Source organism: Cherax quadricarinatus, chromosome 43 (genome assembly GCF_038502225.1).
Source record: "Cherax quadricarinatus isolate ZL_2023a chromosome 43, ASM3850222v1, whole genome shotgun sequence".
Taxonomy (NCBI): Eukaryota; Metazoa; Arthropoda; class Malacostraca; order Decapoda; family Parastacidae; genus Cherax; species Cherax quadricarinatus.
In genome coordinates this window covers 25,263,173-25,283,977 of record NC_091334.1, presented here as the reverse complement: position 1 = coordinate 25,283,977, position 20,805 = coordinate 25,263,173, and the positions used below count along the sequence as shown (strand labels likewise).

The following is a 20,805-nucleotide window of genomic DNA, read 5'->3' as shown; positions in this document are numbered from 1 at the left end:
GAGTGCCTCACCAGCATCAAGGAACCTCCCTTGAGAGGAATCAATAAACCAGAGCAGCCCTTAAACCACCTGGCCCCATTAATGTTCTCAGATATCATTTTAGCTCATCACTGACCCAGTAATTATATACTGTTGGTTAGGTGCTAAACCTTTAGGGATTATAAGAGCACTGCCAGTGCTGTTAGCAGACCTCTGCTATTCCCAGACACCTGCTAGCAGACCTCTGCTGTCCCACACACTTGCTAGCAGAGCTAAACTCAGGGTTCCAGAGCACCTGGGGTAATGGAAGCCATTCAGGTTTGATTCAAGGAACTTAAGCCGATCCACTTCCTTGGATCAAAAACCACCCCACAGTAAACAGGTATCTGGGTGTTAGTTGACTGCTGTCACCTAAGCACTAAACCCACACAGGTCATCAGGGTGGCAGTAGTGTAAGGAGGGAGATGGAGAGTCTTGGTCTTCTTACACTTAATGTGCTATTGAACCATCAGTCAAGGTGCATCAAACATTACCTTTACTGCTTGTACAAAGTCAAACACAAAGATTATCATGAAGAGACAATAAGTATAAGAGGACCAAGACTTGTAACACACCACATACATAAGGGGGATTACCAACACATGTTTGACTGTCTTCTGGTGAGAACTTGGAAAGTTCATTTAATCAGTTCCTGATCATGCAGGCTGTGGTTCATATACTGTACAGCCTGGTTAACCTGCCCATCAACCAGGCACATCCAGGATGGTCTTAGTGGTAACCATAACCACAATGTTCCTTGTTTGATGTGGGATAATAAGACATTTCAGTGTACGACAATGTTTATTGTCATCTCCGCGGCGATGATGACTGACAGTCTCCGCCTCACTCAGCGATGGTGACAAACGACCTCCGTTCTACTCAGCGATGGTGACCTCGACATCAACATCAGGCTCAATACTGATGCTGGTGATCTGTTTGACCACCTCTGAGGGTGAGTGCAGGTCGATGACCCTCTTGTGGATCCTCATCTGGAAGCGGTCCCAGGTCTTGGATCCCTCACCACACGGGGTCTTGCGGGTGGTGATGCGCAGGGTCTTCGTGGGCATGCGCACAGGACCCTTCACCTTCAACTGTTTCTCCTTGGCGCGCATCACCAGCTCTGAACACACTGTACAAAAATAATAATTTGACCAATTTATTAACTATTTACAAAAAATCACACTATATAGAGGAGCTTTATAAGAAGTGACTGTATATAGAGGAACGTTAGAAGTGACTACAAAAACAAAAAGTATCCAGCACACACAACCTCTTAACACTTTACTAATAACAATAAAATGTGCTGAATTTTTACAGTTTTCCTTGTGTCAGTTTCCACAAGGTCAGGTCAGGTTGGCCAGGAAAGTTTTCCTTGTGTCAGTTTCCACAAGGTCAGGTCAGGTTGGTCAGGTAACAGGACACGTGTTTCTTGACGCAGGTCTTAGTTATATGATGAACTGCCATTGGAGCTTTTGGTCATCTGACCGAGGCCTTCTGCTGGCTTACCAGTCTACCCCTTTAAATATTATGGTGAGAGTTATAACCAAGATCTTAGTTTGAGAAGATACAAAGCCTCAGTACTTATTAATAATTATGGAGCCAAGGTAAATACAGTTAGATAAGAGTACCTTGTGTTTTGGTTACTGTCCCTGGCACTGCCCACGACTAGTGTCGTGGTTACTGTCCCTGGCACTGCCTATGATTGGTGTAGTGGTTACTGTCCCTGGCACTGCCCACGACTACACGTGTCATGGTTACTGTCCCTGGCACTGCCCACGACTACAGGTGTCATGGTTACTATCCCTGGCACTGCCCACATCTACAGTGTTGTGGTTACTGTCCCTGGCACTGCCCATGACTACATTGTCACGGTTACTGTCCCTGGCACTGCCCATGACTAGTGTCATGGTTACTGTCCCTGGCACTGCCCACAACTACAGTGTCATGGTTACTGTCCCTGGCACTGCCCACGACACTCAAATTATAAGTACCAGCGGAAGTGACATGATTTGCAAAAATGTTGATTTTCCTTCCGAAATGGAATAAATTTGTTCTGATGATAATAATACCAAGTATGTCAACTCTGATGATAATGACGTATACTGGGTAAAGTATATGGTAGGGTTATTACTGAAAGAATTATAAGATGGAGAGTAGGATTGTAGATGAACAAGGAGGCTTTAGAATGGGTAGGGGATGCGTAGACCAAGTGTTTACACTGAAGCATATAAGTGAACAATATTTAGATAAATGGAAGGGAAGTTAATGTTACTTTCATGGATTTAAAAAAGGCTTATGACAGGGTGGATAGAGGAGCAATGTGGCAGATGTTGCAAGTGTATGGAACAGGTAGTAAGTTAATAAATGATGTAGCTTTTATAAGGATAGTGAGGCTCAGGTTAGGGTGTACAGGAGAGAGGGAGATTACTTCCCAGTAAAAGTAGGTCTTAAGACAGGGTTGTGTAATGTCACCATGGTTGTTTAACATGTTTATAGATGGGGTTGTAAAAGAAGTAAATTCTAGGGTGTTGGGGAGAGGGGTGGGATTATATTATGGGGAATCGAATACAAAATGGGAGATTGCACAGTTACTTTTTGCTGATGACACTATGCATTTAGGAGATTCTGAAGAGAAGTTGCAAGGGTTAGTGGATGAGTTTGCGAGGTTGTATAAGGGTACTTGACAGCGAACATTGATAATAATAATGTGATAAAGGTATCAAACTAGTTAGATAAGGAAAAATTGGATACCAGATTGGAGGGAGGGAGTATTGAAGAAGTGAATGTTTTCAGATACAGTGGAACCTCAAAAATCGAACTGCTCTCAACACGACCAATTATGTAAGTGTATTTTTGTAAGTGCTTTTATAAGTGTATTTTTGAGGGTCTGAAATGGACTAATCTAATTTACATTATTCCTGATGGGAATAAATTCATTCGGTAAAGGCACTCGAACAGCCTTCTGGACCAAAGAAAGTTCGATATTTGAGGTTCCACTGTATATGCAAGTGGATGTATCCGGGGATGGGTATACGAAGGACGAGGTAAACCATAGACAAAGGCGAATGGAGCACTGAGGAGTCTGTGGATACGAAGAATGTTATCCATGGATTCAGAGAAGAGAATGTTTGAGAGTATAGTGGTCCCAACACTCTTATATGGGTGTGAAGCATGGGTTGTGATTCTTACAACAAGGAAGAGGCCAGAGGCAGTGGAGACGACATGTCTGAGGGAGGGGGTAAAGGAGGTTTTCTGTGCAAGGGGCCTGGACATGCAGGAGGCATATGTGAGTGTGTTAGATAAGAGAAGAGATGAATGGTTTTTGGGACATGAGCTGGAGGTGTGTAAGGTTATATTTTGTGAAGGGATTCAGGGAAACCAGTTAGCCAGATTTCAGGTCCTGGAGGTGGGAAGTACAATGTCTGAACTTTCAAGGAGAGGTTTAGGATATTTGCTGTTTAAAGTGACATCTAAAATGTTGTATCAGTGTACCTCTGGCAAGACATAGTGTGAATGATGGAGAAAGTGTTTCTTGTTCAGGTCACCAGCATCAGTGGGAGACTACCAATGTCTTAAAAAATAAAATAATAAAACATTTAATATAAGAAAATATCAGATAAGGAAATAGAGGAAAATATTGGATAAGAAAATAGAGGAAAAAATTGGACAATAAAAGAAAATATGGGAGCAAGGAGCTAGTAACCCGTTCTCCTGTATAAAGTACGGCAGCCCGGCCATGGTTCACTATAGCCAGTTTGTTGAAAAAAAAAAAAATATAGGAAAATAGAAGAAAATATTTGATGTAAGAAAATATAATAACACATGAAAATAGAATAAAATATAACATAGCAAAATCCCAAAAATATTATTTGTTAAGTCTTATTATTTGTGATGGAAGGAGTTGGCAACAGCCTCCACTTCCTTGGATCAAACCCTATTTCCTCTCATTCCTCAGTGGACGTGTGCAGGATAGTCTGGGGTGAGGTTGGGAGGGTTTGTGGAGATGTGATGGTTGGAGTTAAACACACTTGTTGGATGGTAACACTTATGTTAGCAGTGTGTGAAGGAGCCCAGACTGGCCTGTCCTGTTGCCTGGTAGGTCTACGGTGAAACTGAGAGCAGGATAGCGCATCCCACGCATTCATGCGGCATCACGTGACGTCACACATGCTAGTCACTGAGCCTAGCAACGGGTCATGTATGTAAAACATATGGATGGTACTATGATACTCAGATAACATATACAGAGGATCAGCAACTATGCTGACAGCAGGATAGTCTGGGGGTGCAGGATAGTCTGGGGGTGCAGGATAGTCCGGGGGTGCAGGATAGTCCGGGGGTGCAGGATAGTCCGGGGGTGCAGGATAGTCCGGGGGTGCAGGATAGTCCGGGGGTGCAGGATAGTCCGGGGGTGCAGGATAGTCTGGGGGTGCAGGATAGTCTGGGGGTGCAGGATAGTCCGGGGGTGCAGGATAGTCCGGGGGTGCAGGATAGTCTGGGGTGCAGGATAGTCTGGGGTGCAGGATAGTCTGGGGTGCAGGATAGTCTGGGGTGCAGGATAGTCTGGGGTGCAGGATAGTCTGGGGTGCAGGATAGTCTGGGGGTGCAGGATAGTCTGGGGGTGCAGGATAGTCTGGGGGTGCAGGATAGTCTGGGGGTGCAGGATAGTCTGGGGGTGCAGGATAGTCTGGGGGTGCAGGATAGTCTGGGGGTGCAGGATAGTCTGGGGTGCAGGATAGTCTGGGGTGCAGGATAGTCTGGGGTGCAGGATAGTCTGGGGTGCAGGATAGTCTGGATGATCGTACCTTTCTCTAGTGACTTGACATTACTGGAGGTAAGTGTGATGCGGATGCGGTGGATGGGTGCACCGTCATCCATCATGCCGCCCTTCATGTCGCCCTTGTCGTACATGCCAGACATACTGAAAAAAAAAAAAAAAAAAATTATTTTCTACAAAGTGATGCCTATGTAACTATAGGCCTATCCGAATGAGGCCCGGGAGAAATGTCAATATTTATATGCCTATACACAGTCCATACTGAGACAAAATTCAGTAGTCAGTTCTCTTATAAAGTTCCTGTATATACAGTCAGTTCACTTATCAAGTTCCTGTATATACAGTCAGTTCTCTTATAAAGTTCCTGTATATACAGTCAGTTCTCTTATAAAGTTCCTGTATATACAGTCAGTTCTCTTATAAAGTTCCTGTATATACAGTCAGTTCTCTTATAAAGTTCCTGTATATACAGTCAGTTCTCTTATAAAGTTCCTGTATATACAGTCAGTTCTCTTATAAAGTTCCTGTATATACAGTCAGTTCTCTTATCAAGTTCCTGTATATACAGTCAGTTCTCTTATCAAGTTCCTGTATATACAGTCAGTTCACTTATCAAGTTCCTGTATATACAGTCAGTTCTCTTATAAAGTTCCTGTATATATAGTCAGTTCTCTTATAAAGTTCCTGTATATACAGTCAGTTCTCTTATAAAGTTCCTGTATATACAGTCAGTTCTCTTATCAAGTTCCTGTATATACAGTCAGTTCTCTTATCAAGTTCCTGTATATACAGTCAGTTCTCTTATCAAGTTCCTGTATATACAGTCAGTTCTCTTATCAAGTTCCTGTATATACAGTCAGTTCTCTTATCAAGTTCCTGTATATACAGTCAGTTCTCTTATCAAGTTCCTGTATATACAGTCAGTTCTCATAAAGTTAACAGTTACATTGAGGGCGTTCTTCCTACTTCCTGGACCAATAGTCTCATTGTGCCTATCCCTAAGCCCCAACAGCCTGATACATTTAGGCCGATCTCCTTAACTAGTTGTCTTTGTAAAACTTTTGAAAGAATGATGCTTAACAGACTGTACTACAGAATCAGACATCAACTTTCCCCCTACCTCTATGGGTTCATGAAAGGTAAAAGTGTGCAGAACTGTATTTCCACCTTTCTCACTGCACACACCTCTACTAGTTTTACCACTTTTCTTGATCTAAAATCTGCATTTGATATTGCGAACAGAACCGTTATACTACATGAACTAGCCAAAATGAATATTGGTGGTAGCTTACTCTGCTGGATAATAGGATACCTGTCAAATAGAGTATCCTCTGTCCTTTACCAAGGCTTCAGAAGTGATTCTAAAGAAATGTCTTTAGGTACACCGCAGGGAGGAGTTCTTAGTCCTATGCTATTTAATATTCTGATTAATGCTCTCCTAAATGCTGTACCTGCCTCACCTAAACATATAGCTATAAGCTATGCTGATGATATCATGATCCATGCAACAGGGCATAAGAAGATGAATACCATTCTTAATGAAGTTCAAGCAATTTGTAATCGACTAGGCCTCATAATATCTTCCTCTAAAACAAAGATCTTAACAAGCAAACGACACCCCCCACCCATCTATTTGCAGGGTGAAATCATTAGCTACCTTAAAACTTACAGATATCTTGGTGTAGATGTACCCTTTAACAAATCCACTATACCACAACTAAACAAGAAATGCAAAGCTAGGCTAAATGCTCTCAAAGCTGTTGCTGGCTACAATCTCAACTATGGTGCTAATGTTGCTGGCTACAACTGCAACTATGGTGCTAATGTTGCTGGCTACAATCCCAACTATGGTGCTAATGTGAGAATCGTAAGAATGATGTACATAGTCTATGTTAGGTCCTTAATTGATTATGCTGCTCCCATGTTGATATTAGCTAGAGAAAGTTCCCTCCGACCCTTGGAGTTAATGCAAAATGAAGCTCTCAGGATTATTCTTGGCTGTCCCAGATCTACAAAAGTTCTTAACATGAGGAAGGAGCTTGGTATTTCTAGTATCAGTGATAGGATTGTTGAAATTAACACTGTACTCGGTATTAGAATGTTGAGAAACGAACCAGACACTGTCACAGTGAATCTTACCAAGTGTCTAGAGGTAAATACACACAGATCTAAATGGATTGTGAAAACGTGCAATTGCATTAAGTTTTATAACCTGCATGAACTGTATCACTGTAGGCAACAAGAGCATTTCACCCCTCCATGGAAGATGTGTTCATTTAATATCACATACCTACAAGTCCCTCCCAAGAAGCTCATTGCTAGTAATCCCTTCCTTAAATCTCTTGTTAGAGCAACTGCTCAAGAAGAAATTTCTCACCTAGCTGGTAGTAATAAGTTATCACAAGTTATATACACTGATGGATCTAAACAGGAGTCTTCTGGCAGGGCTGCATCTGCTCTTGTTGCCACCTCCCTAGTTAAGAACGATAATAAATTTGTTGAGTTAGGCATAAGAATTAACAACTGGGCGTCTACACTGCAAACTGAATTGTTTGCAATCCTAATGGCGCTAAAGCTAACCTATGACACTGAGCTTGACTCTATCATCATTACTGATTCTATGTCATCATTGAAGGCTCTTGACTCATATAATGACTCCAACAACATGCTCATTGGGGAAGCCAGGTATAGATACTCAAAAATTAGGGACAAAGGAATTAATGTACAATTGCTATGGATCCCATCACACATTGGATTACTCCTTCATGATAAAGTTGATATGTTAGCCAAGAAGAGTATCTAGAAGGAGAATGTAGAATATAACTTTGGTATAACTGTGTCTAGCATTAGGAATAATATTAGGAGAGAAGTAAATAATGAAAATGATTGTTATAGGAATGCAGTTAGAAGCCTGAGTATATAACCCACTATGATAACATGAACGTAGATAAGTATGTTTATGGAGCAACTTGCAATGTGAACAGACTGACTGATGTTGTAGTGGCCAGGCTTAGGCTTGGTTACAAGTACTGACTGATGTTGTAGTGGCCAGGCTTAGGCTTGGTTACAAGTACTGACTGATGTTGTAGTGGCCAGGCTTAGGCTTGGTTACAAGTACTTCTGGCAGTTTGGGAGACACAGATGATGATCAAACTAAATGTAAATTATGTGATCAGGCATATGGTCACTCTCTTGAACACTATGTGCTTAATTGTCCACTTATTGAGGAATACAGAGACAGACAGTATAATAACCTATGTGACATGTCAAGATATCTTATTAATGAAAATAAGATACCAGATATACTAAGCAAATTTCCTAAATTTGCTTGTAACAGATAAGTGAACTATAGATATGTAGATATAAATCCATATGTATTCCTGTTAACCCGTTGGGGCCTAGTTCCTAGGCCTTTTGTGTATCCATATGCTCTCGCGCTACCGTCCACAGGATGGATATAGGGTGCACAATTAACTAGCCACTTCGGTGGCAAAATCTAAAAAAAAAAAAATCTAAGAGGAGGACTGCAGTAGGCCTACTGGCTCAAGTTAATCAGGTCCAACTAACATTTACACCCACTCGGGTATACATCTAACCTATTTTTAAAACCACACATTGTTTTAGCCTTAATGAGGTTACTCAAGAGTTTGTTCCACTCATACACAACTCTTACCAAACCATTACTTTCCCATATAATTTCTAAATCTAAATTTTTTCAATTTAAACCTGTTGCAGCAAGTCCTGTCATGGTTAGATATTTTAACACATTATTTATGTCTCCTTTATTTATTCCTGTTTTCCATTTATACACCTCAGTCATATCTCTCCTAATTCTACAACTTTCTGGAGAAGGCAGATTCATTGCCCTCAGTCTAATCTTTTAGGAGAGATTTTTGATGCCTGGATCAACTTTGTCATCCTCCTCTATGTTTTCCAGCGTATTTATATCCGTTCTGTAATACTGTGACCAGAACTGTGAAGCAGAATCTAAATGAGGCTTAACCAACAATACACAGAGCTGAAGAATAACCTGAGGATTCGCTGTTACAGTAGAACCCCCATATCCACCTATTCGGTATCCGTGGTTTTGGTTATCCACGGTTTATGTGGCCCAAAAATACCTCTTAATTTTGCATGATAATGACCCCAAAGTACAAAAGTAGAGAAGCTGACAGTTGTTCAAAGTCTAAGAGAAGCTGTGAAGTGCTTCCCATCAGTGAAAAAGTGAGAGTTCTCCACTTATTGTGCATAATTTATCAATTAAACTTTATAAGAGGTATACTATATAGGGTTTGCTACTATCTGCTCAAACCCACACTACTTGCAGATGACACTACATACGTCTTCTCTCACCCGAGCCCAGTCATGCTAGCCAATACTGTAAATACCGAATTACAGAAAATATCTACCTGGATGAGGACTAACAAACTTACACTAAACATTGACAAAACCTACTTCATTCAGTTTGGTAACAGAGCTACAGATGTCCCTCTTAACATAATAATAAATGGATCACCTATCACAAAGCTAACAGAGGGAAAATTCCTAGGAATCCACCTCGATAATAGACTCAAATTTCATACACATATACAGCAAATTTCTAAGAAAATTTCCAAGACTGCAGGCATACTATCGAAGATACGGTACTATGTTCCACAGTCAGCCCTCCTGGCCCTATATCACTCTCTTATTTACCCCTATCTCACCTATGGAATTTGTGCATGGGGCTCAACAACAATTAACCATCTCAGACCACTAATTACCCAACAAAAGGCTGCAGTCAGAATAACAAATTCTCACTACAGGCAGCACACTCCACCAATATTCAAAACACTCCACCTACTCACCATACAAAACATCCATACTTATTATTGCACCTATTACATACATAGAACACTTAATCTGATATTAACCCTCCCCTCAAACATCTCCTTACCAACCTCAACAGAACACATGACCATAACACAAGGCACAGATCACTCTTTGATGTTCCTTGTGTCCATCTCACACTATGCAAAAACTCAATGCACATAAAAGGCCCTAAAATCTGGAATTCATTACCTGTAAATATAAAAGAAACACTACCTGTTTATAAATTCAAGTCTCTTCTCAAAGTTCACTTACTCACTCAAAACCAAATAAATACTGAATAACTGAACCTTATAAATTGTATATCCAAAATGTTACTCACAATTATATCACATAAATGTTAAACCTAGGACCCAATCTAACTTTGTTATTTTTTAAATACACTACCTAACAGAATACTCCATTCTACTGAATGTACAACAATACAAGCAACCACATGACCTGTCTTTGTAATACTCACTTGTGCTTTATAGTTATCTGTTTACAATAATGTCTTATCACTGATTTCATCATTGCTTAGTTAATCTTAAGTTAATTTTAAGCCAGCCCGTAATGCTATGCATATAAGTGGCTTTGGCATGCTGCTCTTACCTGTATTTTTTTGTACCTCTGTAATGTCAAATTATTAAATAAATAAATAAATAAATAAATAAAATAAATAAATGGCAGGTCCTTGAAACACATCCCTCGTGGATACGGGGGTCCTACTGTATATGTATTAGAGACAATAGATATATGTACTAGAGATGATAGATATATGTATAGATGCTCTATTTAAAGATAATGATTGTATTCAAAATTTTAATAGACGAGAGCTTCATAAATTATCCGTAGCAGCAGGTGATTGTTATTTTATATTTAATGGTTTGCAGGCAGCCTGGAGTAACAGCCTAGCTGATCAGGTCCTGATCCACTGCCAGGCCTGGTCATGGACTGGGCTTCAGGGGCACCCCTAGAACACCCTCCAGGCAGGTAGGGATGGGGCTGTAATAGGATATCCAGTGGGACTTATTTAGAACTATTTTTCTTGCGTGTTATGAGGTCAACTGGTTGAATTAGTGTCTGGTGGAACATAAACTATCGTTGTATCAATGTTGTCTCGACGATAACTTTCTAATAAATAAATCCCGTGGCCATGTACCATTGTTTTTACAATATTGAAATTCAGAATACACAAATATTGAATTTTCCACTGAACTTGACACAAACGCAACACTGCCTTGTAACAATGTTCTTGTGAGTATAGAGAGAAGAGTTCCATCACTTCTACCATAAACCAACATTTACCAGCTTAACTATAAAATTATCTTCACCTGCACCTAGGTAGTATAAACTAAAGTTGAACTACACATTAACTACCGGAGCTTCTCATTAATGTTCACAGTATCTTAAGCTTTCATTCCGAATGCGAATTTATACGACAAAGTCTTTCTTCACAAACAACTTAACCAATTCTTCCTAAATATTTACATAGGTAAACAGCTGCCCATTATTATTACAATCAAAACTAAACGCTAAACCCACAAGGGTCATACAGCGCTGAACACCTACATAAACTATTAATTGTCCACAACAATTATTAACACAACTTTTATTTATATTCAGATAAATTTAATAACCAAACAAATTAGCTTAATAAGTAACAAAGTTAATTACAAGGGTTTTATATCCAGGTGAGTTATAGTGAGGTGAGAGATGGTGACCTTAGTGGGAGATGGTGACCTTAGTGGGAGATGGTGACCTTAGTGGGAGATGGACGATGTGTGGGAATAACGTGCTGGATCACACTTCTGTAGTTTACTGTTAAGCTATAAACGTGAACATTTTCCCTAGTTTTGTCTGTCAATGTCTACATTATTTACCTTCATATTCGACTGAATATTTACAACTTTAGTCCTCAAACGCTATGTGGAATGTTTTATAAATATTGAACATAAGTTCATCCACCAACTGGGTTAGTTTAAGTTCTTATGAGACATTAGATAGTGAGAGTGACATACCGTGATCACTGTCACGGCGCGTACGCTGTACTACCGTGCTGAACCTACTACTATAACATAAGTACAGTGGACCCTCGAATTTAGTCGTGCCTTTTCTGTATTCAAAACTATTTTTATCTATAAAATATATTTTTTGTTAATATTTCCCATAGGAAATAATGTAAATCCAATTAAACCATTCCAGACACAAAAATATTAACAAAAAATACATTTTATAGATAATAAAAATAGTTTTGCATACAGAAAAGGCAGGACTAAATTCGAGGGTCCACTGTATTACTCACAACTGCCACAATATTTCATAACATCTACCAGGTGGCCTGGTTGTGGGTCACGGGGGGCGTCGACCCCTCCAGGTAGACTCCAGGATACAACGTCTCTAAGTTCAGCCACATAATAACTGCTCAATTATAGTCTTCTGTTGTTTATAATTATCAAAGATTTATAAGTAAGTAAGTAAATTTATTCAGGTATACACAATACAGTTACATAGAATTATCATACATAGCAGCATATGTGTAGAGAACCTGGGATAACCCAAAAAAGTCAGACAGAGTGACTTATTTCCATTGGGGTCCTTTATGTTAAACTGAAGCTTCGTAACTCACTTGACCGCGACTATTATAACAAATATATTTAGTTGTTGCAGGTGTTAATGAGGCCTAACATGATCCTATAGGTCGAAAAATGACCATATAGCCCTAACATGTCTAAAATAACTACATAGGTCTAACAGGTCTAAAACAACTCAACAGGGCTAACATAGGTCTAAAATAATCGAACAGGGCTAACATAGGTCTAAAATAACCCAACAGGGCTAACAGGTCTAAAATAACCCAACAGGGCTAACACAGGTCTAAAATAACCCAACAGGGCTAACACAGGTCTAAAATAACCAAACAGGGCTAACACAGGTCTAAAATAACCCAACAGGGCTAACACAGGTCTAAAATAACCCAACAGGGCTAACATAGGTCTAAAATAACCCAACAGGGCTAACACAGGTCTAAAATAACCCGACAGGGCTAATATAGGTCTAAAATAACCCGACAGGGCTAACACAGGTCTAAAATAACCCGACAGGGCTAACACAGGTCTAAAATAACCCAACAGGGCTAACATAGGTCTAAAATAACCCAACAGGGATAACACAGGTCTAAAATAACCCGACAGGGCTAACATAGGTCTAAAATAACCCGATAGGGCTAACACAGGTCTAAAATAACCCAACAGGGCTAACATAGGTCTAAAATAACCCGACAGGGCTAACACAGGTCTAAAATAACCCGACAGGGCTAACACAGGTCTAAAATAACCCGACAGGGCTAACACAGGTCTAAAATAACCCGACAGGGCTAACACAGGTCTAAAATAACCCGACAGGGCTAACACAGGTCTAAAATAACCCGACAGGGCTAACACAGGTCTAAAATAACCCGACAGGGCTAACACAGGTCTAAAATAACCCGACAGGGCTAACACAGGTCTAAAATAACCCGACAGGGCTAACACAGGTCTAAAACCATATAGGCCTATCTAAAACAACCTTACATGTCTAAGTCTAAAAGAACCCTACATGTCTAAGATAGGTCTATAACAGGCCTAAGATAGGCCTATAACAGGCCTAAGATAGGCCTATAACAGGCCTAAGATAGGTCTATAACAGGCCTAAGATAGGTCTATAATAGGCCTAAGATAGGTCTATAATAGACCTAAGGTAGGTCTATAACAGGCCTAAGATAGGTCTATAATAACAGGTCTAAGATAGGTCTATAATAACAGCCCTAAGGTAGGTCTATAACAGGCCTAAGATAGGTCTATAATACAGGCCTGATAGGTCTATAACAGGCCTAAGATAGGCCTATAACAACAGGCCTAAGATAGGTCTAACATAAGCGTGTATTATAATAATGACGGAAGCGCTAAACCCGTCGGAAGTTAAGTGGTCACGTGGCCACAACACGCGCTGCCACACATCAACACAATAATAACATATTTCCACAACTTATAAGACAGTTTTATCATTGTCAACAACTTCAACAAGATATAAGTAATAATAGGAGTAATGGAGGACTCACTCGGAAGTCTCCGGTCGAGATAATTATTAAAAATCAGCGCTGAACCGGAAGTTCGACTTCACCAGGAAGATTCTTCAACCTCAGAGAAAATTGTAAACAATAATATTAAACTCTTTACTCTCAACTATTGCTAATAATATATTTAATATGTTTATCTAATGTTTTGCTAAGTATATATAAAAGTAAATGTAAATTATATAAGAAACTATTAATATATTTTTATTTTATTTTAAAGTTGCTGAAAACTTATTATCAGATTATAGTTTTATTTTGACATTCTCCGCCACCCAGACGGAGGTAAATATTTCATTTAAAAACTATAATGTACATTATTATAAACTTAATAACAAAAACAGATTCGATAAAATCAATATAAAAATTGCTTTAAATTTAAAACTTTTATATAAACTTTGATTAAATTAAAATTTGATTTAATAATTTAAAAAAAAGCTTCGGCCGACTATAAGTTTAGTTTTGACAACTCCCGCCAACTCTTGGCGCGTTTTTTTTTTTTTTTTTTTAAATTTAAAATCTGGGAAATCTTTTATTTTTCGAGGATGCGCTAAATACATACGGGTCATGCAGGGGACGGAAATGTGAAGCAAATAGGTTTGATCCGAGGAAGGGAAGTGGTGACTCTAATTCCTCGTAACAAGAGCCATTAACATGACTCATCATAATTATCATATAACTTTATATCGGAGATGTTTTGTTTAATAACTAAAATAAAAATATCTTAATTTATATTATTATAAGATCCAGATGGTGGAAATTATGAAGGATATTTAGCGGTATAATTACTGTTAATAACCTTGTTATACCGAGGTAGTTGTGAGTCACGTGACCAATGTTGTGACTGGTGGGTCGAAGTGACCTCCTGACCTCTCACGTCACACACAATGTTGTGGCTGGTGGGTCTAAGTGACCTCCTGACCTCTCAGGTCACACACAATGTTGTGACTGGTGGGTCTAAGTGACCTCCTGACCTCTCAGGTCACACACAATGTTGTGGCTGGTGGGTCTAAGTGACCTCCTGACCTCTCAGGTCACACACAATGTTGTGGCTGGTGGGTCTAAGTGACCTCCTGACCTCTCAGGTCACACACAATGTTGTGACTGGTGGGTCGAAGTGACCTCCTGACCTCTCAGGTCACACACAATGTTGTGGCTGGTGGGTCTAAGTGACCTCCTGACCTCTCACGTCACACACAATGTTGTGACTGGTGGGTCTAAGTGACCTCCTGACCTCTCAGGTCACACACAATGTTGTGGCTGGTGGGTCTAAGTGACCTCCTGACCTCTCACGTCACACACAATGTTGTGGCTGGTGGGTCTAAGTGACCTCCTGACCTCTCAGGTCACACACAATGTTGTGGCTGGTGGGTCTAAGTGACCTCCTGACCTCTCAGGTCACACACAATGTTGTGGCTGGTGGGTCTAAGTGACCTCCTGACCTCTCAGGTCACACACAATGTTGTGACTGGTGGGTCGAAGTGACCTCCTGACCTCTCAGGTCACACACAATGTTGTGACTGGTGGGTCTAAGTGACCTCCTGACCTCTCAGGTCACACACAATGTTGTGGCTGGTGGGTCTAAGTGACCTCCTGACCTCTCAGGTCACACACAATGTTGTGGCTGGTGGGTCTAAGTGACCTCCTGACCTCTCAGGTCACACACAATGTTGTGGCTGGTGGGTCTAAGTGACCTCCTGACCTCTCAGGTCACACACAATGTTGTGGCTGGTGGGTCTAAGTGACCTCCTGACCTCTCAGGTCACACACAATGTTGTGGCTGGTGGGTCTAAGTGACCTCCTGACCTCTCAGGTCACACACAATGTTGGGGCTGGTGGGTCTAAGTGACCTCCTGACCTCTCAGGTCACACACAATGTTGTGACTGGTGGGTCTAAGTGACCTCCTGACCTCTCAGGTCACACACAATGTTGGGGCTGGTGGGTCGAAGTGACCTCCTGACCTCTCAGGTCACACACAATGTTGTGGCTGGTGGGTCTAAGTGACCTCCTGACCTCTCAGGTCACACACAATGTTGTGGCTGGTGGGTCTAAGTGACCTCCTGACCTCTCAGGTCACACACAATGTTGTGGCTGGTGGGTCTAAGTGACCTCCTGACCTCTCAGGTCACACACAATGTTGGGGCTGGTGGGTCTAAGTGACCTCCTGACCTCTCAGGTCACACACAATGTTGTGACTGGTGGGTCTAAGTGACCTCCTGACCTCTCAGGTCACACACAATGTTGGGGCTGGTGGGTCGAAGTGACCTCCTGACCTCTCAGGTCACACACAATGTTGTGGCTGGTGGGTCTAAGTGACCTCCTGACCTCTCAGGTCACACACAATGTTGTGGCTGGTGGGTCTAAGTGACCTCCTGACCTCTCAGGTCACACACAACGTTGTGGCTGGTGGGTCTAAGTGACCTCCTGACCTCTCACGTCACACACAATGTTGGGGCTGGTGGGTCTAAGTGACCTCCTGACCTCTCAGGTCACACACAATGTTGTGACTGGTGGGTCGAAGTGACCTCCTGACCTCTCAGGTCACACACAATGTTGTGGCTGGTGGGTCTAAGTGACCTCCTGACCTCTCAGGTCACACACAATGTTGTGGCTGGTGGGTCTAAGTGACCTCCTGACCTCTCAGGTCACACACAATGTTGGGGCTGGTGGGTCTAAGTGACCTCCTGACCTCTCAGGTCACACACAATGTTGGGGCTGGTGGGTCTAAGTGACCTCCTGACCTCTCAGGTCACACACAATGTTGTGACTGGTGGGTCTAAGTGACCTCCCGACCTCTCAGGTCACACACAATGTTGTGGCTGGTGGGTCTAAGTGACCTCCTGACCTCTCTTAGGTCACAATGTTGTGGGTGGTGGGTTTGCCTCACAGAGTGACCTGACCTCTCAGGTCACACACATGTTGTGGCTGGTGGGTCTAAGTGACCTCCTGACCTCTCACATCACACACAATGTTGTGGCTGGTGGGTCTAAGTGACCCCCTGACCTCTCTTAGGTCACAATGTTGTGGGTGGTGGGTTTGTCTCACAGAGTGACCTCCTGACCTCTCAGGTCACACACAATGTTGTGGCTGGTGGGTCTAAGTGACCTCCTGACCTCTCAGGTCACACACAATGCTGTGGCTGGTGGGTCTAAGTGACCTCCTGACCTCTCAGGTCATAGACAATGTTGGGACTGGTGGGCCTAAGTGACCTCCTGACCTCTCAGGTCACACACAATGTTGGCAATGGTGGGTCTAAGTGACGTCCTGACCTCTCAGGTCACACACAGTGTTGTGGCTGGTGGGTCTAAGTGACCTCCTGACCTCTCTTAGGTCACAATGTTGTGGGTGGTGGGTTTGCCTCACAGAGTGACCTGACCTCTCAGGTCACACACAGTGTTGTGGCTGGTGGGTCTAAGTGACCTCCTGACCTCTCTTAGGTCACAATGTTGTGTCTGGTGGGCTTGCCTCACAGTGACCTCCTGACCTCTCCTAAGGTCACTTTAAGTTCTGTCTTACTCTGGTGGTTAATTTGTGTGGTTGGTACGTGTCCGTGGGTGAGGCGACCTGTCCGTGGGTGAGGCGACCTGTCCGTGGGTGAGGTGACCTGTCCGTGGGTGAGGCGACCTGTCCGTGGGTGAGGCGACCTGTCCGTGGGTGAGGTGACCTGTCCGTGGGTGAGGCGACCTGTCCGTGGGTGAGGCGACCTGTCCGTGGGTGAGGCGACCTGTCCGTGGGTGAGGCGACCTGTCCGTGGGTGAGGCGACCTGTCCGTGGGTGAGGCGACCTGTCCGTGGGTGAGGCGACCTGTCCGTGGGTGAGGCGACCTGTCCGTGGGTGAGGCGACCTGTCCGTGGGTGAGGCGACCTGTCCGTGGGTGAGGCGACCTGTCCGTGGGTGAGGCGACCTGTCCGTGGGTGAGGCGACCTGTCCGTGGGTGAGGCGACCTGTCCGTGGGTGAGGCGACCTGTCCGTGGGTGAGGCGACCTGTCCGTGGGTGAGGCGACCTGTCCGTGGGTGAGGCGACCTGTCCGTGGGTGAGGCGACCTGTCCGTGGGTGAGGCGACCTATCCGTGGGTGAGGCGACCTGTCCGTGGGTGAGGTGACCTGTCCGTGGGTGAGGCGACCTGTCCGTGGGTGAGGCGACATGTCCGTGGGTGAGGCGACCTGTCCGTGGGTGAGGTGACCTGTCCGTGGGTGAGGCGACCTGTCCGTGGGTGAGGCGACCTGTCCGTGGGTGAGGCGACCTGTCCGTGGGTGAGGGGACCTGTCCGTGGGTGAGGCGACCTGTCCGTGGGTGAGACGACCTGTCCGTGGGTGAGGCGACCTGTCCGTGGGTGAGGCGACCTGTCCGTGGGTGAGGCGACCTGTCCGTGGGTGACACAGACCATAGTAGTGGTATTCGTGGTAGTGGTGGTAGTGGTGGTAGTGGTGCCAGTGGTGGTAGTGGTGCTAGTGGTGCTAGTGATGGAAGTGGTAGAAGCGGTGGTAGTAGTGGTAGTGGTGGTAGTGGTGCTAGTGGTGGTAGTGGTGCTAGTGGTGGCAGTGGTGGTAGTGGTGCTAGTGGTGCTAGTGGTGGCAGTGGTGGTAGTGGTGCTAGTGGTGCTAGTGGTGCTAGTGATGGAAGTGGTAGAAGCGGTGGTAGTGGTGGTAGTGGTGCTAGTGGTGCTAGTGGTGCTAGTGGTGGCAGTGGTGGTAGTGGTAGTAGTCAGGAAGAACACTGGTGGTAGTTGTGGTAGTGGTGGTAGTGGTGGTAGTGGTGGTAGTGGTGGTAGTGGTGGTAGTGGTGGTAGTGGTGCTAGTGGTGGTAGTGATGGTAGTGGTGGTAGTGGTGGTAGTGGTGCTAGTGGTGCTAGTGGTGCTAGTGGTGCTAGTGGTGGCAGTGGTGGTAGTGGTAGTAGTCAGGAAGAACACTGGTGGTAGTTGTGGTAGTGGTGGTAGTGGTGGTAGTGGTGGTAGTGGTGCTAGTGGGGCTAGTGGTGCTAGTGGTGGTAGTGATGGTAGTGGTGGTAGTGGTGTTAGTGGTGCTAGTGGTGCTAGTGGTGCTAGTGATGGAAGTGGTAGAAGCGGTGGTAGTAGTGGTAGTGGTGGTAGTGGTGGTAGTGGTGCTAGTGGTGCTAGTGGTGCTAGTGGTGCTAGTGATGGAAGTGGTAGAAGCGGTGGTAGTGGTGGTAGTGGTGGTAGTGGTGCTAGTGGTGGAAGTGGTGCTAGTGGTGGTAGTCAGGAAGAACACTGGTGGTAACCACAGTGGTGGTAATGGTGGAAGTGGTGGTAGTCAGGAAGAACATTGCTGGTAGTGGTGCTAGTGGTGGTAGTGGTGGTAGTGGTGCTAATTTTCCTAGTGGTGGTAGTGGTGGTAGTGGTGGTAGTGATGGTAGTGGTGGTAGTGGTGGTAGTGGTGGCAGTGGTGCTAGTGCTGCTAGTGCTGCTAGTGGTGGTAGTAGTGCTAGTGGTGGTAGTGGTGCTAGTGGTGGTACTAGTGGTAGCGGTGGTACTCAGGAAGAACGCTGGTGATAGTGGTTGTAGTGGTGGTAGTGGTGGTAATGGTGATAGTGGTGGTAGTCAGGAATAACACTGGTGGTAATGGTGGTATTGGTGGTAGTGGTGGTAGGGGTGCTAGTGGTGGTATTGGTGGTAGTGGTGCTAGTGGTGGTAGTGGTGCTAGTAGTGGTAGTTAGGAAGAACACTGGTCGTAGTGGTGGTAATGGTAGCAGTGGTGGTAGTCAGGAAGAACACTGGTGGTAGTGGTGGTAGTGTTGGTAGTATTGGTAGTGGTGGTAGTGGTGGTAGTGGTGGTAGTGGTGGTAGTGGTGCTAGTGGTGCTAGTGGTGGTAGTCAGGAAGAACACTGGTGGTAGTGGTGGTAATGGTGGCAGTGGTGGTAGTCACAAAGAACACTGGTAGTAGTGGTGCTAGTGGTGGTAGTGGTGCTAGTGGTGCTAGTGGTGGTAGTGGTGGTAGTGGTGCTAGTGGTGGTAGTGGTGCTAGTGGTGGTAGTGGTGGTAGTCAGGAAGAACACTGGTGGTAGTGGTGCTAGCAGTGGTAGTGGTGCTAGTGGTGCTAGTGGTGGTAGTGGTGGTAGTGGTGGTAGTCAGGAAGAACACTGTTGGCAGTGGTGGTAATGGTGGCAGTGGTGGTAGTCAGGAAGAACACTGGTAGTAGTGGTGCTAGTGGTGGTAGTGATGGTAGTGGTGCTAGTGGTGCTAGTAGTGCTAGTGGTGCTAGTGATGGAAGTGGTGGTAGCGGTGGTAGTGGTGGTAGTGGTGCTAGTGGTGGCAGTGGTGCTAGTGGTGGTAGTCAGGAAGAACACTGGTGGTAGTGGTTCTAGTGGTGGTAGTGGTGCTAGTGGTGCTAGTGGTGGTAGTGGTGGAAGTGGTGGTAGTGGTGCTAGTTTTCCTAGCGGTGCTAGTGGTGGTAGTGGTGGTAGTGGTGGCAGTGGTGGTAGTGGTGCTAGTGGTGCTAGTGGTGGTAGTTGTGCTAGTGCTGCTAGTGCTGCTAGTGCTGCTAGTGGTGGTAGTAATGGTAGTGGTGGTACTCAGGAAGAACACTGGTGGTAGTTGTGGTAGTTGTGGTAGTGGTGGTAGTCAGGAATAACACTGGTGGTAGTGGTGGTAGTCAGGAATAACACTGGTGGTAGTGGTGGTATTGGTGGTAGTGGTGGTAGGGGTGCTAGTGGTGCTAGTGGTGCTAGTGGTGCTAGTGGTGGTAGTGGTGGTATTGGTGGTAGTGGTGGTAGGGGTGCTAGTGGTGCTAGTGGTGCTAGTGGTGCTAGTGGTGGTAGTGGTGGTAGTCAGGAATAACACTGGTGGTAGTGGTGGTTTTAGTGGTAGCAGTGGTAGGGGTGCTAGTGGTGCTAGTGGTGCTAGTGGTGGTAGTGGTGGTAGTGGTGTTAGTGGTGGTAGTGGTGCTAGTGGTGTTAGTGGTGGTAGTGGTGGTACTCAGGAAGAACGCTGGTGGTAGTGGTGGTAGTGGTGGTAATGGTGGTAGTCAGGAATAACACTGGTGGTAATGGTGGTATTGGTGGTAGTGGTGGTAGTGGTGGTAGTGGTGGTAG

General features: G+C 44.2%; 1 protein-coding gene across 1 annotated transcript; it reads right to left on the bottom strand.

Annotated features, from left to right (window-relative positions):
• Positions 1–806: 806 nt before the first annotated feature.
• RpS20 (ribosomal protein S20) lies at positions 807–13,858 on the bottom strand. Its single transcript, XM_053784207.2, has 3 exons — positions 13,743–13,858; positions 4,824–4,939; positions 807–1,147 (listed from the first exon to the last, which is right to left on the bottom strand). Exons 2-3 carry the CDS (start codon positions 4,936–4,938, stop codon positions 894–896), a joined length of 369 nt encoding a protein of 122 aa, XP_053640182.2. The 5' UTR covers position 4,939; positions 13,743–13,858; the 3' UTR covers positions 807–893.
• Positions 13,859–20,805: the final 6,947 nt, after the last annotated feature.

Bases quoted from the DNA above. Each gene is read 5' to 3' on its own strand.
- RpS20 (XM_053784207.2), bottom strand. From the start codon at position 4,938: ATGTCTGGCATGTACGACAAGGGCGACATGAAGGGCGGCATGATGGAT. The intron at 1,148-4,823 runs GTACGATCATCC...ATTTTTGTACAG, and splicing joins TGTCAAGTCACTAGAGAAAG to TGTGTTCAGAGCTGGTGATG.